The sequence below is a fragment of the Archocentrus centrarchus genome, chromosome 15 (genome assembly GCF_007364275.1).
Source record: "Archocentrus centrarchus isolate MPI-CPG fArcCen1 chromosome 15, fArcCen1, whole genome shotgun sequence".
NCBI lineage: Eukaryota > Metazoa > Chordata > Actinopteri > Cichliformes > Cichlidae > Archocentrus > Archocentrus centrarchus.
The window spans coordinates 2,619,323-2,637,461 of NC_044360.1; the positions used below are offsets into that span (position 1 = coordinate 2,619,323).

General features: G+C 42.9%; 1 protein-coding gene and 1 long non-coding RNA gene across 2 annotated transcripts in view; one reads left to right on the top strand and one right to left on the bottom strand.

The window, feature by feature from the left end:
- arfgef3 (ARFGEF family member 3) overlaps window positions 1-18,139 on the bottom strand; it is a 63,211-nt gene that overhangs the window by 35,006 nt on the left and 10,066 nt on the right. Inside the window, exons 2-13 of the mRNA XM_030747735.1 lie at window positions 13,347-13,398; window positions 10,050-10,131; window positions 9,798-9,938; window positions 8,736-8,804; window positions 4,287-4,403; window positions 4,056-4,101; window positions 2,544-2,628; window positions 1,528-1,632; window positions 1,302-1,426; window positions 921-1,168; window positions 650-762; window positions 234-366 (exon numbers count right to left, since the gene is read on the bottom strand). Of these exons, the coding sequence (XP_030603595.1) occupies window positions 234-366; window positions 650-762; window positions 921-1,168; window positions 1,302-1,426; window positions 1,528-1,632; window positions 2,544-2,628; window positions 4,056-4,101; window positions 4,287-4,403; window positions 8,736-8,804; window positions 9,798-9,938; window positions 10,050-10,131; window positions 13,347-13,398 (1,316 nt within the window). The remainder of the gene's footprint in view (window positions 1-233; window positions 367-649; window positions 763-920; window positions 1,169-1,301; window positions 1,427-1,527; window positions 1,633-2,543; window positions 2,629-4,055; window positions 4,102-4,286; window positions 4,404-8,735; window positions 8,805-9,797; window positions 9,939-10,049; window positions 10,132-13,346; window positions 13,399-18,139) is intronic.
- LOC115793031 (uncharacterized) lies at window positions 15,029-17,168 on the top strand. The gene is made up of 4 exons (XR_004021091.1): window positions 15,029-15,240; window positions 16,247-16,477; window positions 16,632-16,736; window positions 16,906-17,168. It is a non-coding gene; the product is annotated as an uncharacterized LOC115793031 (long non-coding RNA).

Genomic DNA, 18,139 nt, shown 5'->3' on the forward strand with positions numbered 1-18,139 from the left:
TGAGGGTGGGTCAAACTAGCTGCTGCAGTAGGAGTGTATTACGTACATTAGTTACATCTGTAACTTATCTATGTTACACAGTGACAGTAGAAAAGCTTGGACTCCTTTGGCCTGGACGTTTGGACCCAAATCCTTTGACATGCACAAAAAAGCTATTTGAAAAAGTAAAGCAAAAAACTAGAATGTCAAATATGGGATTTTAATGTCTGTGGTTTCATGTTTTAGCTGTGTACCTGCTCAGGCTGGATGCCACGGCCTTGTGACAGCTCATCCAGTGCACTTAGGAGGGCGCAGGCACAGGAGACGGAGGAGTAGCATGCCTCAATCCCTCCCTTGATACAAGCCTCCGTCATCCCATCCATTACTCTGCCACAGGAAGCAGAAACAAACAGCTCAGTGCAAATGAGTCAGGATTGATTGCCAGTGTCAAACGATGTGAGTGAGGGAACACATTAGACTGATTTCCACTTAAGAAAACTTTCTGGCAGAGACGAAGCTTGTGATGTGATGACTAAAACACGGAGAAACCAAAACAGCGCATAGCTTTAAGGGAATGGGCAAACATTACAGCACGATGGATTTCAGATCATTCAACCCCTGAATTTAACAGTTACAGCAAATACTCAAAGAAAAAAGAGGGATTACTAACAGCTTTAGCAGGTCCAGGTGGGACTTCCTCTTTGAGAAGGAGCGCTTCCTGGTCTCAGGCTCAGCCATGCAAGGACCTGCCAGGTCATACAGCCGCTGGGGACTGCCCAGAATCTAACACACAGACACATACAGAAGGATTACAGCCTTCAGTCACCATTCATTTCCTGTCCTGGATCTAAAAATATATGCAGTCATGTCAAACTGTTACTGGATCCCTTTGTAGCACACCACCGTTGGAGGTACACGATTAGCAAAATGCTTTCTCTCACCTCCTTCATGATGCGGATGGCCTCGGTGCGGTGCTGCGGAGGTGGGTACAGCAGGATCCTGTGGTAGAGCGACTGCAGCACCGGTTTCATCGACTCGACGCAGCTCACCAGACGCACCAGCTCCGCTGCAATGTAGCACACCGTCCGCACTACAGGTGCAATCCTGGCAGGGGCGCTCGAGGAGCAGCCAGATCCTCTGCCCTGATCGGATACTCCTCCGCAGCAGGAGTCCACGTCCTGGCCAATTCCTGGGAGAGCAAAACAAGGAGGGACATGAGCCAGGAAGAAGTCACTCCTCTTTAAACAAGCTGCAGAAGCCTTCAGACTGTTAGCCTGATCTTCATAGCTGGTTAACATTTATGAGCTAGTAAATCCAGTTACCTAGACTGAGTCTCTCTGAGAGGCGGTCTCGATCTGAGGCCCCCGTGTAGCCGTGGTGGGAAGCAATAGTTTTGTCATTGACAGGATTTCCCATGATCGCCACCAGGGATGGACACAGCTGCTTCCTGGGAAGGGGAATATTAACGTTTTATTGATCACATTAGAACACAGTGAACTCTGATTAAGGAGAATGTTGGTGAAATTTCACTTATTTAGAAAGTCTTACCACACAAGGTCTGTGAAACCTCTGAAGAGGTGCATTGTGGGAGGGCAGCTGCTAAGCATGGAGAGGATGCACTCCAGATAGAGTAGCTGCAGGAGCTGGTTATCGCTGGAAAATGCACAAATCATAACTGCATCAAACCGAAGCTTTCTAGTATTTTAAGCTCAGCTTCACATGAAAACTAAAGACTATCAACTGAGTCTCAGAAATAATTACGGTCAATAACACTTGTTAACATTTGGCATATCCACACAGCCTGGTCAGCTGGAGTGGAAAACACTAAGGCTGATGAAAAGCAATGAAATAAAAGAAGAAAAACTCTTTGCTTTCAGTGACACTGAACTGGAACTGTTACTGAAATTATCAGATAAATGTAAGGCAGTCATACTGGCGGGAAACATAAATCGGGAGCAGTCTTAAAAAAAAGAAATTAGAGCTGCACACTAAATATGTCCAAAAGCAGTGGAAGTAACCGAGATTTAATGCTCAGTTCACCAGAGACGATAAAGAGGAAACCGTGATATTCCTGGATTCTGATCGTTACCGCAGCAAACTGGAGGTCGGGCTTGAATGCCTCCGACAACCAATCAAGTTGCAGATTTTTTTAATGACAGGAGACAATGAAAGCACATGCAAACTTCATGCAGTTTAATGTAAATCACACATTTTAAACCTGTGGTAAATCACACCTACACAGCAGCTAAATTGCCATTTGGAGTTTTAAAAACTTTTCCTGGATGCCTCCATGTTTTTTTTTTTCCCCATCCACTCATCCATTAACTGATATTTAGAGTGAAAGGAGATGAAACACTAATGAAAGTAAGAGCAGAATGATTATCAGTAATGTCAGCTTGTTACATTAATTCATCTAAAACACTTTCTTTTGCTCCAACATCTCACATCTGTGTAAGAAGCCAATGATCCACAGACAGAGCTGACAGACTGAATTATCACCTACATGTCAAGATAAGACAAATATAAAAGCATATTAGTGAGGTAATGAGGATCTGCAGTGTTACCTGTCTACTGACTCCAGCTTTTCACAGAAAACGGTCAGAACCGTCACCACATCTTCACACAGAGCCTGGCTGGTGGGAGAAATATCTGCAAACACCCAACCCCCCCCATACCATAAAAAAGGTTAATTCGCAGTACCTGCTTTATCTTTATCCAGTATGTACACGAAGCGATAAAAAACTCATTGCTTTCCCCGTTTTCTCCGTAAGAAGCAGAATAAATCAGTTCCCTCACTGTGAATCTGTTTGGCTCTCTGCCTGCAGAGGCGCCTATCGAAATTGTGCATGCGACTCTTTATGGTATCATAAAAAGCCCCTACCGGTCTCTCTCTGAAGGTGTTTCTTACCACCTGCAGACTGGTGATTACACTGCCTTTATAACGGCTACAAAACAGTTTGAGCTGCACAGTAAACATGACTGAAAGTCCACAGCCACCGGCCCAAGCTTTAATGCTCGATTCACATGTGAAACTAGATTTATATTCCTGGATTTTCACCACTGCTCGGTTAAACTAGACCTATGGCCTCGTGGTTGTACACCTCCACCCAACAGTGATATTTCAACTTCCACATGTCTCTGTCCAGATTCACGCCAAATAGTACTGGACCTAATTCAGTATTCAAGCAAATCTGAAATATGGCGCCCTACAACGGCCAGAAAAGTGTTCAGTTTTATTTTCATAATGCTGCTGCACACAAACAGTGGTTTCAAAGTGCTTTATATGGTGAGGGTAAAGGAGAAGAAAAAAAATTTAAAAGAGAGAAAAAATTTGACAACAGTGGGGAGGAAGAACTGCCTTTTAACAGGAAGAGACCTCCAGGAGAACCAGGCTCAGGGAGGAAGAACTCATCTGATTTGACCAGGTGGGGGGTGGGGGTGGGGGGGCATAGAACAGGACAAAAACACACAAAAAACTAAACAAAAATGACAGCAGAGAGTAGTTTTTGTAGAAACACTACGATGTCACAATGTAACTGAACTTCGACCACCAAATTCTAGTCAGTTCATCCTTCAGTTCAAGTGAACATTTGTGTGAAATTAGAAGAAATTTCCTCAAAGCATTCAAGAACAATAACATGAAAACAGGATGAATCCAGCAACAGCTGTGAAGTCTGTCCTGTAGGTGGCGCCAAAGGAAATACCATTTTGTTGTGCCAGTAAAAAGTGTTTATCCTCTGTACTACAGTGGCCTGTTCAGAAGGCCTAATCTTCAAACATGCTAAATGAAAATGAGCAGAATTCAAACTCCAAAAAATTAACATAGCATTTCCAAAATGCTAAACTGCAGTCTTTAGAATGGTAGTCAACGATCCAATATGTGACTATCTTTTATATACAGTCTATGTTGGACACTCATATCAAATGGTCCCATCTACAGCGCTCATAACTAAATATTAGGTAGAGAAAAATTATAGGCTCATATGCAATACTATACATTAAAAAGGAGAGCTGTATATCCCTACAGCTAACAAAGGGAGCTGCACAGGTGAGAGAAATCACTGACAGTGAGGTACCTCTTCTCTGCAGCGGCGGTGCGGTCACCTCGTCTCCATCTGCACCCTGAGGAGGAACAACAGCAGCAGCAGCAGCAGGCGTGTTTACGCTGACTCTTGTGTCAAAACAAATGTGGTGCTGTTCATTATGCTCTTGTCTTTCTGTAATTTTCTCCTAGTTTATGTGTGCACATGTGTACCTGTATAATATATCTGTGTGTATATAATTATAGTGTGTGTGTTCTGTGTGACCTCCTGTCTGTGCCGCAGCTGCAGCGTCAGGTCTCCTAATATCTGGCTCAGCGTGGCTCTCACCGCTGTGTTGATGCTGCGCTGGTGACAGCTGGACACGTAGGTCTCGATGCACACCTAAACACACACACAAACACACACACACACACACATTTATGTCTGTCAGTGTGTGGTCTTTCTTGTGTCACTAAAACAGAACAACCGTGACGCACAGTCCCAAGAAAGCATCGTGGACACACACTGAGCTGTTTGGGAGACTGATGGGAGCTTTCCATGGCGTCACTGGTTACTACAGTAACCAGACAAGGCAGCAGCGGGGGCAGGAAGATGTGCTGCGAGTGTCCGACATCTTTCAGGAATATTAGAAGGTTAGAGAGGAAACACTAAGTCAGAAGTTGGTCAGCAGCTGAGCAGACACACACACACACACACACACACACACACATATAACAGAGCTTTCCAGTTTATGTTTTTTTTTCTTTTTTTTAATCAACTCTCAGAACACCTGGCTGTATCCCCAGAGTTCAGTTATGGTGCTGTGATTAATGACTTACTCTGAACCACGTGGAGCAAACACTCATACTAAACTGTAATTCAGTTAAATTCATTTATATAGCCCAAGCTGCACAACAAGTTGCAAGGTAATAATGCTTCAATATTATAAAGAGAGAATTTTATTTTCTGTACCTATTTTTGCAAAAATATTGCCTGTCAGGTCCGAGCAGCTTAGAAACCACGCAGAGCTTGACTTAACTTGTGTAACACTTCTTAATCTAAGATTGTAAGTTAAAAAAGGGGCACAGAAAAAAAAAACAAGTCTATAAGCCAAGATTGATTTAACCAGTTGCCAAATTTCAGTTCCATCCTGTGAGCTTGGAAGAACTGAGAACTACCAGGGCCGGCCTCATGTGGAGCCCAAACAAAGTCCACATCTCCTAATTACATTTGAAATCTTGGCACCCTCAGGGATGTTTTACACCACCTGTTCCTAATCAATAAAGAAAAAATACATCCTGAGCCAAAAGTCCCTACAGACGTCATGAATATACATGCGAGAGGGACCAGAGAGGAAGGCACAACCTCACATTACCTCCTGAAATTAAGACTTGCTCCAGCTCCTACAGTTTTAATGCTTACACTTCCTGCAAGCAATCAATACTGCACTCTCTTTTTTAAAGAGCTGCCAGTTAGTGTAAGTATGAATATGACTAAGGGTTAATATTAAAACCCTCATAATGTGGGGTTCATGGAGTACATCCACAGGATGCATTCATTTAGACAGTGTTTACAAGCTAAAAGCTTGTGTTGTACAGTCACACACTGGCTACATGTTAATGTGCAATGTACTGTATGAGTAGACAAAGAGAAAGTAACAGCTGGAAAAGTACCAAAGCTGTTTTTAGCCTCTTTGTTGACACACTGATGCTAATCCTTTGCTCCTCTAGGTGGCACTGGTCAGCTGGTTTAAAACCACAGACTGTAAATAAAAGATAGCCACAGTGATGTTACCTATTAGCATTTTGGCCACTGCCATGTTGGTTGTTTGGAGCATAAAGTGACCATATTTTGATGGATAGAGTGCTGCATTATAGACTAGGGCTAGCAAGCTTGGTTAGGAAGCCGCATCTGTAAACTGTACAGGTGAGACAGAGTGATACCTGATAATTAGTGCTAAGTAAGAGGCTAATAGTCTAATAGCACAGCTAGAATTTCACTAACTGAAACAAAAGCATAAACTTCTTAGACTGGAAGTACCACATATATTTACCATATATGTGTCAGATAATTCTATTAAAGAGTCACCAAGGGCACAAACAGGGTCAAGAGGTTCAGTTCACTGGAGAAGCTAAGCAGACAGCTGACATCTACAGCGTCCTGTGCCAGCACACCTGTCAATCAAAGCTCCGCCCCTAACCTAACTTAATTTTCCAAATGGAAGTTTTTTCCCGTTGTTTTGTTGAATGCAATTCTAGGAAATTGTTGTGTCTCACTAATCAGGATGTATCCATGTCTGAGTGATGCACTGCACTTAGCACTCCATCCTCACACTAACATGGAAGCAATGTTTCAAAACAGGGCTTCACAAACTAAGAGGTAACATCATGGCAGCTACATGATGATGATACTTTATTGATCCCACAATGGGGAAATTACATCCAGAATTTGACATTTTTTTCTGATATTTTCAGTGTGCAGGTTGGCCTGCTGTCACAGGGAGGCGGGGTACGCCCTGGACAGGTCTCCAGTCTATCTCAGGGCTAACACACTGATACATTTCACATGTCTGCAGCTGTATGGGTGGGGGTACGATTTCATGTAACTGACGATCACATTAAAGCGGTGAAGTGTAAGCCTCGAGCTCCCAGTGTTTGAAAATGAATAAATCCCTCCGTGCTGCCAATCCCCGCATTAAAAATTAAAAAAGAAAAGAAAACTGTGATGGGCCTCACTGTTTAGATGTTATGATAATGGAGTGTTGCTGACAGCCTTTCCAGCCACCCTGAGTTATGACCTAATGCAAACACACTCACACACCAGATGGCCCACCCTGGCAGCACAGAGCCCATTAACACACCATGTTGACCAGGTTTTTATGAGCTGTTAATGGACGTCAAACATCAGTTAGGTACAGTGGATGGTTCCCCTGCTGCTGAGGGAAGTGATGTAACAGGACAAAAACACTCAGGTGGCATGTCTGAACATTAATGATGACACTGACAGAAGCATTTCTGCTCAGAAGAAACAGACCCACTGCAGAAATCAGCAGCATTATGCTTTATGAAATGTGTCCTAAGAAGAACTATAGAGATTCAAAGATATAAAATTTAAATTAAAAAACAGTAAAGCACCAAAAGCAGCTAAAACTGATCAACAACCCCCTCTGATACTTACTGACCACATCAATGTCACAATTTAACCCTCGAGATCATACATTTAGTACTACTAGTAATACTACAAAGGGAATGGGTCAAATTTTAATTTTTGATTTTAAGTAAGCCTCACTTTTCCATAGCCTCACCGAACTCCTCCCACACCCGAGTTTTTGCTTTGGCCACTACCCGAGCTGCATTCCGCTTGGCCTGTCGATACCTGTCAGCTGCCTCCGGAGTCCCACAGGCTAACCAAGCCCGATAGGACTCTTTCTTCAGCTTGATGGCTCCCTTCACCTCCGGTGACCACCATCTGGTTCGGGGGTTACCACCACGACAGGCACCAACCACCTTGCAGCCACAGCTCTGAGCAGCAGCCTCAACAATGGAGGTGCGGAACATGGTCCATTCGGACTCAATGTCCTCAGCCTCCCTCGGAATGCTGTCGAAGTTCTGCCGGAGGTGGGAGTTGAAGATCTCCCGGACTGGGGCTTCTGCCAGGCGTTCCCAGCGCACCCTCACAATACGTTTAGGTTTTTAAGTAAGTTGTGATATAAAACAGTATTACAAAGACTGTTCTGTTTACCTGATTCGTGGTGAAGCCAGCAACACAGAAGGATTTGATTATTCTTTATTCTGCTGTAGATCAATTAGACTGAAACTGTTTGATGATATATTCAGTGCTGGTATAATCTGTAGTTCAGTCTAGAATTGATCCTGTTGACCTTCAAGGCACTGCAATGATGTGACGTGCAGTATATCATCAGGCACAGGCAGAACTGGGCATTTGTTATTAATCCAAACTCTCAATCTATTGATTCATTATAGCAGCAGAAATAAAGGCAAGCAGAGACCAATACTGGAAAGAGATTTTCCTGATTACAGGAAGAAAAACTGAATATGATTATACAATATCATGATAATATAGCCTTAAAAACCACGACTACAAAGCTTTGTACACATGGTTAATCCATGGTGTACTGACACCAGTGGACTTCACCAAAGTTTACTTTCTTCTGGTGCTTCCAGCATGTCACAGGCTTGTTTTATGGCAAATATTTTCATCTCCTTCCCTCTTTGTTTGTGTGTTTATAGGAAAACTCATCTCACTTTTCTGAATAATTGATGAGATTACAGCATGAGACAAAGTCTGAGGGCAAGCGAGGACAGAGAAAAGCTTCACCTTTAAAAATAGACTCATGTTCCACTTGCTGTGCTGACAGTTCACTTTCCTTTAAAAAAAAAATAGGAGCGGTGCCATCTATCATCGGTTCAGTCTGAGACAGCCCAATCGATACTGTGACCATGAAAAAAAAAATCTGTTCCTTAGTTTAACTTTGTCGAAGCAAAAGGCAGAAACAGGATAAACAAAAAGATGCAAGTTGGTTCTTAGCATGTTTTAATTTTGGCCCATTCAGTCCCAGTTTAATCCTGCCCATCATTTCATCCCAATTCCAGGTGCCAGCAATAAATAAAAAGCCCATAACTTAATGCAACACCTTGAAAATGAATACAGGACAGCCGTTTCTGCACAGTGATGATTATAAAGATGAAACATGTCAGTCTCAGGCTGCCCTACCTCAGCAATCCGGAGGATGGAGTCGCCATTAATGTCAAAGTTTGGTGAGTAGGTGATACAGAGCAGGACCTGCACACAGGAGAAACACACACACACACACACACACACACACACACACTTAATAAGGAGGGATTAATTCTGTTAATTCTTATCTTTTGTAACATGACAGATTTCACAGTTCAGGAAAAATGATTTTAGCTTCTATAACCTAACTTTAGATGTAAGCACTGCGTCAAATAAAGTCCAAATTAAGTTAAACGCAAATTGGAAAGATCTGTGAGCTGGAAAAGAAAAGCAGTAAAGAAAAAGAGGTGATGATCAGAGCGCTAAAGAGGCCAAATTATAGGAAACGTTCAAATGTCCTTATTTTGTGGCACATATAAAGTGCTCAACTGGTGGATGTTCATATTAATTATGGACAAAATACCAAGTGAGCTTATCCATCCATGCATCCATTTTCTTCCACTTATTTGGGTCTGGGTCGCGGGGGCAGCAGCCTAAGCAAACAGCCCCAGACCTCTGTCTCCCCAGCCACCTCTTCCAGCTCGTCCAGGGGGACCCCGAGGCGTTCCCAGGCCAGCTGAGAGATATAATCTCTCCAGCGTGTCCCGGGGTCTGCCCCAGGGCCTCCTCCTGGTAGGACATGCCCAGAACACCTCACCCAAGAGGCCCCTCCCGAATGGCTGCACTCCTCACCCTAACTCTAAGGGAGACGCCAGCCACCCTTTGGAGGAAGCTCATTTCTGCTGCTTGTATATTGCCCTGTAGGCCCACCACCCGCAGGAGGCATCATAGGGGTCGGGTGCAATGTGTGTCTGGTGGCCATCAAGGGCAGAGGCTCTGGCGGACCGATCCCCGGCTATCGAGACCGGCTAATGGGACATGGGCTTTTCCCTGTGAGCCAACAGCTCAGGCAGCAGACTGCTCTAAACACTCAGTTTCAACTGTTGGCTCAATGACATCGTAGAGAGTGGATATCCTTCTGCGGTCATCTCAAGTACAGACAGCTCAAGCCACCTGTTGTTCAAACCTACTGTAAAAACCCAGAAAACCTGTTCTTACTTTCATAACTTCCACCTGCAGGTCTTCATGGAGCGATGGCGTGACTCTGATGGCCTCCAACATCTGGCTGAGCAGCTGTTTCTCCAGTGCCTCCACCTCCACACCAGCACCGCCCACAAACCTGTCCTCACACAGGAGTTTCTGAGCGGAAGAAAGACACAGATTCAGGAAAACTAGAAATGTCCAAATAAAGAAGAATAAAATCCAAATAAACAAATAAACCTTTTTATATATATTTGTGTCTTCCCGTACCTGCATGCCAGAAAGCGCAGTCTGACCCAGTTTGGTGTTTTTAGACTCCAGAGCCATCTGCAGAGGTAGCAGACAGCGCTCTCTGGAAGCAGACAACACAACACAGTAATGCAAGCAGTGCCGTCACAGCTCTCTACCATCTCTCACCATCAAGCAAACCGCTTTCAGTTTGCACTTCAGATAACACAATCATTGAAGTGAGACACATATTTTGGACCCAATTTAACTGAAAAAAAAGCAAAATTTGAAATGAGTTTTAAGTTATGTTGCATGTGTGGAATATGTCTTAAAAATGCAACATGAAAATACAAATCTGTGGGATCTGAAAACATTAAACTCTCTGATATTATTTGTTGCTCTAGGACTGCAGTACTCAGGAAATGAGATTCTGGAGATGTGAGAAGAAATCAGATCAGCAGAATATGAGAACGTCTCCTTCACCTCCTCCATAAATCAGCGTCCACTGTCTGCAAATCCAAACTAGTTTAGAATAACTGGAGTCAGGAATTCAAGAGGAGCAATTAACTTGAGCTTCTCTTGTCTGACTACAGATTTCCTTGGCCAAACTGTCTGACGGGGCTTCTGCTTCCCAAAAGACCAGATGGTAAAAATATATTAATTACTGAATGCAACACACCAGCTGCAGGTATCACATTAATACCACCGTTTAAGAGTGAAGGGGGTGCAAACCATGAAGTTTAACTACATTTTAGGACTTGTGTCCTAGGTACATAATTGAAAGCATAAGCCCTATATACTATAGGGCAATATTTGTAAGAAACATTTTCTAGTAAATCAGGTTTTTTTCATAGAATTAAAAACAGTATCATCTAAAATAAATCAAATTGAACCTGGAGATCAAAGAAAGCAAAAGCAAACAATATCAAAACTGCTAAAATGAAGAGACATCATTTCTTTCATTGTCCATGTTTTTTGGCCCATTATGCATCCTATCTGGCACCAATAGCATATAAAGCAGGGCAGAAAAGATGGTTGCAAAAAGACGTCAGGCTGTGTGTATGGCTCTGTTCTGGGTCCTTCCCACCCGGCAGTGACAGAACACTGCAGAGCATCACTGACATTGATTAAGTCAGACACGACACAACCTCCAGCTGGGGTGGAGGTGGGTTGCAAAGCGGCTTGCAGAAGTGCTACAACTGCTGTCACGATAACGTCAATTAACCACCTTCCTGATGGGTGGTTAATTGACGTTATCGTGACAACGTCAATTAACCACCTTCCTGATGGGTTTATGGCCTTGACTGCTGGTTACAAAGTGGTGCCCATTTATAAATTATATCCCACAGTAACATGCAGAAGGATATGAAGCTGTGTATGATTTAGGGCAGGCCTGCCTTATGACTGATTAACATACCATATCGTACCACACTGTATGAGCTCATAATGTCATTTGTTTTCTCAGATCAATCCCTCACTTGTTCCTATAGACATGACCAAAATGCTAAGCTTGAGACTTTGCACTGGGACTTCATTAATCATTAGGTGATGTCATGGTGGCTGCATCCATCTTTTACACACAGTCTATGGGCACCAATGATTGGCCAGTGAAAATGTGAGAAAATGCTACAAGCAAGCATAACTAACACTAATGCAGTGAATGTTGGTCAGAGTCGAATGTTATAATTAGCTATTATTGCTGTTTTCTGTTCATTCTGTCAGAAAATACAGTGAATAGTGATACACCAAAATATTCTTGGCAACCAAATCCTTTGCTACATAAGCTATTCACTGTGGTTTAAGGCAGGTTCCTTTATGTAAACCAGCAATTGTGTTTGAGCTGCACCCCCCCCCCCCCCCCCCCCCCCCCCCCCCCCCCCCCCGTTTCTCATCTCCGCGCTCAGGCTGCTCTGAGCTGTCACAACTACACCACCTCAAATGGGCTGCGAGACGCCACCATTTATACCGACAGTGAATTCAGACAGCAAGCTACAACGAGAACAGCAAAGCCAGAAGAAGCAAAAACTGGGACAAAAAAAAAAATGCTGATAATTTTTTACCTAAACACCAAACTCATTGGTTTCAGATTTTATTAAAATGCATAAAAGATGACTCAACAAATAAATTCGGAGGCTGTACTTTAGCAGCTCTCCTTCAGAGACGAACACCGTTTCATCCTTTGTGAGAGCAGCTGAGAGCCCATTTTTTATTAAGCGGCTCGAAGTCTTATTTGTAGCGCCAGAAGAGCTCACAGGCTGAGAATGGCTACACTATATTACAAAGACATTATCATCAATAAACCCTAATAAAACAACACAGATTATCAGATGCATAATTCATGGCGTGTTGAGCTGCAGCTGCATCCAGAATTTACGGGCCCATCACCGTCCAGTGGCCGCCAGCAGCTCTCCATTTACTTAACACTTCACTAAATTTGACTCAAAATTTCACACATTAGCTAGACTCAATCAGTTCATATTTCTGTGTTCCTATGATAAAAATGACTAAGCTTGAACAGCTGTCTGCACTATTTAAGTGTCCAACTGGATTTTTTTTGAATGATTAAACAGATAATCAGCCCAAAGGTAGGTGTCACCTGTATTCGGTGAGACCCTGAGACTGCACCCTGCCCAATCATCTGTTCCGCATTAATGGGGACCATAATTCACAAAATAAATATCAACCTGTATTCAATAAGATTTCAAACTAGTGAGTGAGACTATTAACTCATCAGTAAAGTGTTTGCTGAGGTCAAAGATCAAGTGAGAAATAGGATCATTTTCTTCTATGACATTTTGTAACCAGAGGTGTCGCCCCCTGCTGGCCATCTGAAAGAAAGCAGGTTTAGGGCACTTGCACATCAGCTTCACTTTTCAGACCTGGAAACTACATCTGTCCTTTATAGACAGTCTTTGATTGCAGCATATATCTGACACAGAACAACAGAAGTATCCTGACTTTCAGATTTTTAGCGTTTGTGTCGAGTGATAGGTTTACCTGAGCAGTCTCAGACATGCAGATGTTACTGTGTCCAGCTGCTACAGTTGAAGGTATATGTTTGAAAATAAATGAGCACTGAGCCTGAGTTCAGTGCTTAAGCTTGATATTTGCATTATCAACATGTATTCAAATCATTCAGCTCAGAGACAACAGAGGAAGGGAAGCCACAGAGCTCGGAGCCGAAGAGCTTCAATATTCAGCTGCATTCAATTTCATTATCAGGTCAGGTAGACATTTCACACTGTCTGAGAAGCCTTTTTAAAACATACCACAGACTGTAAATATTCTTTGTATATCAATTATAATCACACAAAGTTTTGACTTCATGTTTAAACTTACCGAAGCTGTGAAGGGGAAATCTTTGCTGATCCATTCTGAGACTGAAGCATTTCTATTGGAACAAAGAAAAAATAAGGCAGTGTGATTAAGGGCCATGTGTTTTATTAGCTGCACCTAAAACAAAATAAAATTTATATCTCTCAACTTATAACTATGTTGAGCTCAGGAAGAGGAGAAACCCTTTTTTTGGCACACTGTGCGTTAGATACAAAATCTGCTGAACATGAAAACAGCTGTAGAGTCACATTCAAAGTACTTCTGTGCAGCAGTTACAGCAAACGTTGCATCATCCTGTGACATGACCTCAGTGAGCTCAGGGGGAGATTTTCACCTTGTCTTTAGACTCTGACAGACAGTTTTTCCTGGCAGGAAGTTGAAATATGAAACTTGCTGACATCTCTAAAACCTGGCAAATCTCTGCATGTGCCGTCAGGCTGCCTGTGTCTTTCAGGGTTTAGTGTCCCTGCGCTTTATGTTTCCATACATGTGCTCTACATCTGTGAATCAAAGCTGTTTAGCATCCTTTACACCTGGCAGGGACCGTGACCTGCATAGTGACTGATTTCTATGCATGTCAGTCATCTGTTTAAAAAGAATGAGCCAATAGAACTGATATATGATACACTTCTTTGTTTTTCTTTTGGACGAGTCACAGTTCAGACCTTTTGTGTACGGAAGCATATGCCTGGTAAAAGGGCCTGCTTTGGTCATGCACAATTACATCTATGCCCTTGGGCAGAGTATATGCATTAATACTGTGTGTGTGTGTGTGTGTGTGTGTGTGTGTGTGTGTGTGTGTGTGTGTGTGTGTTTAAGATTACACAATTACCCCTTCATCAGCACAACCTGAACTAGGGGTGTGCGATATATATTGTCTACGATAATATCCTAATTGCTGTGTTAACGATGTGCGAGCTGACGTTACTGAGTATGCTAATGAGGGAAAACAAACAAACAAACAATCCAGCACCACGCGTTCACTACTTCATGCTTTAAGCCCCGTTTACGCGATGCCGTTTCCACTGGAAACGGTGTCGTTTGGATGCGTTTCAGCCTTCCGTTTATACGATGGCGTTTCAGAAACGATCTGTGTTTACACGATGACACGTGAAACGATGAAAACGATGTAGTTCCTATGCCAGGCCACAAGTTGGCGTTGGTTTTCTCTTTGCAAAGCTTGTTTACACAAGACGCGCATGCGCGGAGTGACAGTAGGAAGCGCGGCAAATTATTCATTACCTACAAAACGGCCAATGTGAGAGGTTTTGTGTGGACTGACGATGAGGTTGGAGCGCTGGTGCACACAACGCTGAATTACAAAACGGTAAAAACACAAGAAAAGCATAAGAAGCACTCGTGAATCCGCGAGTACTGTTTATCAATTTGCGCATGCGCAGAAAACTGTGGCCGTCGCAACCATAGTGCGCATGTGCGAGTCACCCGTTTTCAAATCACCCCGGTTTCAAGCCTTTACACGAGAACGCAAGCCGGTGCGTTTCTGAAACGCTCCACTCTGGACCCCGTTTCCGTAACACATCGTTTTCACTCCGTTGTCGTGTAAACGGAAGGGCGAAACGCATCAAAACGACGCCGTTTTCATTTTGTAACGGTGTCGTGTAAACGGGGCCTTAGTATAGACTGCTGCGCGTGCGCATTGAGAGTGCCCATACTGTACGCTAGCATAGCTGCTTAAACAACACACTGCGCCAGGGGAAGAAACTCAGACATCGCAGCCTCGCAATCTACCGCCTTAATTCCCAGGCGAGGAGGTGGTTTGCAGGCTTTGTAAGAAAGCGGATAGCTCGACATCTAACCCTTCCCATCATCAACGAACGAGTATGAGGAATATGAAAAGTTTCGGGAACCCGCTGTCCAAGACAAACAATCAGCTAAGGTGTCTGACAAAACACACACTCAGCGAACTTTAGCCCTCCACCTCCCCGACCGACCACGACTGCAGACAATACAGGAATCCTAGAGTTCAATTTACTACCTCTAAAATATTTTTACTACCAGGACGAAATCGAGCAGCAGCCTTTTTTGGGGTAGCGGTGGATTCACAGCACTGAGCCTTGTCAGATGATCGCCCATCTCTCACCAAAGACAAAACTTTATCCCACTTACTTGAAGGTGTAACTGACTTTGTCTTGACTAAGACCTCATACACATTATTATTCCAAACACATTTCAAAAAGTGGCGCAGTGGGTAGGCGCTCACCTTGCAGCCGGCGGGTTGCCGGTTTGGGTCCCTTGCGGTGCTTTGTGTACCACCAAAAAACAAAATAGGGATCTGCTCCCCGCACACAAATCCGCTGCTGGTGGACGCTCGGTGTGATTTGATCGCCGTCACACCGTTTCAGGTCAAATTTAGATTTTTTTCTGCACACTTTACAAAACGCCTCTCGATCATTCCTCATGACCAGCTTAACCCTTCAGCACGACCTCGTGTGTGTGACTGTATAGTTATTCTTTCATTTTGACATACTGTATTAAGACATTGGACTTTTGATCACATAAAAACATAAAATCAGAGTAGAAAAATTTTTTTTTTACTGTAAAAATCACAAACATGCTTAACGAATTATTTTGACAATTAAAATGCAAATATAAGTTGTAAAATTTTCAAAACTTGTGTAAAAATATAGTAAATAATAAAGTTAAATACAACTATTCACATTAAAATGCTGGAAAGGCCTCAGGTGTTTTTGAGTACAACTATTTGCAGAGCAATCAGGACTCACATTAAGATGCTAGACAAATTATTTACGCCACCTCAAAAAAACAGTTTGTGTCCTCCACAAGACTGAGTCATTTAATATTCTATATGGAGTCATTTAAGCCTCTCATGTTTGAAAATAAGTGGAACTATTTTCTTATGGAATGATTTATTTTTGTTACAGGCGAATTGACATCGATTCTGAGAGTGAGGATGAGGAAAGACAACCCAGGAAAAACCTTCCAAAACCACCTGCTCCCCCTAAACCACCTGCGGTGCCCACCATCAGAAGTCACCAAGCAGCGTCATCCACCACCACCAGCCACTCTCAGAACTCAAACACAGCTACCTTCGCCACCCGCCAATTAGCAGCTCTGAACCTGACGCTTGAGTCTGGAGCAATCAGAAAAAATTGGTATGTTTAATTTATTGAAAACCTGCCTGTCTTGTACAATAACTTCACATGCCAAAAAAAATGTCAATTTGGATACTGCACGACAGTCACAATCAGCCTTTGCCTTCTGTGTAAACGGTGGCTTTTAAATTCTTTGTATTGTTTCACATTTGAGGTGCATCACCTGGCAGCCACTGGAGGAAGGGAGCTGAAGGTTGCAGAACAGTACAGCTTCCATGGACAGAAGGACAAAAAAAGCACTTGGTGGCGGTGATATTTAGTAAGTACTAAAAGGTCAGAATTTAGACCGAAGCTTTAGCCACTGTACACTTTTCTCTACAGCCCATGAAATCAGATTGTCTCGCCTCCTGACACCAACCTCAGTACATGATTGCATTTTTCTTGATAATGCACACTTTCAAAGTCTTTTTTGTCTGTATATTTTTCAGGGGCTGTTGAAAGAACCAAGGGTCAGATACTCTGACAGATACTGAGATCCAGGCTGTGGTGGGAGATTGGCTGAAACATGCCAAGTGTCGTAAAGACAAAGTTGGCCAATCCAGAACGTGACAGGTCTGATGAGGAGGAGGAACCCTAAAATCAGACTGTGCAGCATTGCTGGTTCGAACTGTTTCTCTGTACACACACAACAGTCTTCTACTCAGTTTACTGGTGGTCCAAAAATGTTGTTTATTCATCCAAGAAAAAGTGCATGTGCATATAGTAAAAACAAGATTAAAGTATGATTGTTTATCATATCAATACTTTGCCTCGGTTGTTATTAATGCTTTAGTAGGGTAAAACATGGAAAACATTTGCAAGTATTTTGCAGTCTTGATTTATGCAGTTAAAATATTTTAACATTGATTTTTCTTTAAATGGAATCATAGATCATTGCAAATTAAAATGTGCACATAAATGTGAAGATTTAGTGGGAAATGGCTGATTCTGCAAAAAAAAAAATTAAAATAAAACTGCAGCAAAATTCTTCCCTACCAGCTAAATGAAATTGTTCTTTGCTGAGTGTTAATTTTAAGTGGCTGGAATCTATTTTCTCCTTTGATACAAGCGTGGATGAATCTCACTGGAAAATGGAGGACATATGTTCACATACATTCAACATAAGGCAAATTTATGGAAATACCAGAAGTATAACGTTCACTGAACGTCACGGTGAATGTGAACGTTCACTGCTAGCTGGGTAGTGCATACCCACTCTTTGCGCCACTGAGTGGACCAATAGTCGCCAGGCTGACTTTCACGACCTCTGAGAGAGATGTTTCTTTTATTTATGCTCTTGGGAAAATATGTTTATGCGAATGTTAGAATTATGCACACACCTTTTTGACAGTTATCTTACTCCATATACAGGACGGTGAGCAAATGTCACTGCGCCCTGTTACCAGGCAGTGCAAAAATGCCTTGTCATGATTAGGGAAACATCAGCGCAGAAAGGCACATGTTTCTTTCACAGGGCTTTTATCACCGATGGAAGAAGTTTGTGCCATGAGGACTCACCACTGGGCGGACCAGTGAGAGAAGGCCAAGTCTAAACCACGCTCCGTCCATCTGTTTTGAACTGAGAGTTGTGTTCTTCTCCGGAGGGGAGTCCCAGCCAGCTATTTTACGGCCCGTGATTTTCTGAACCCAAGGAGTCCATGTACATGTGAGAATCTTCTGATT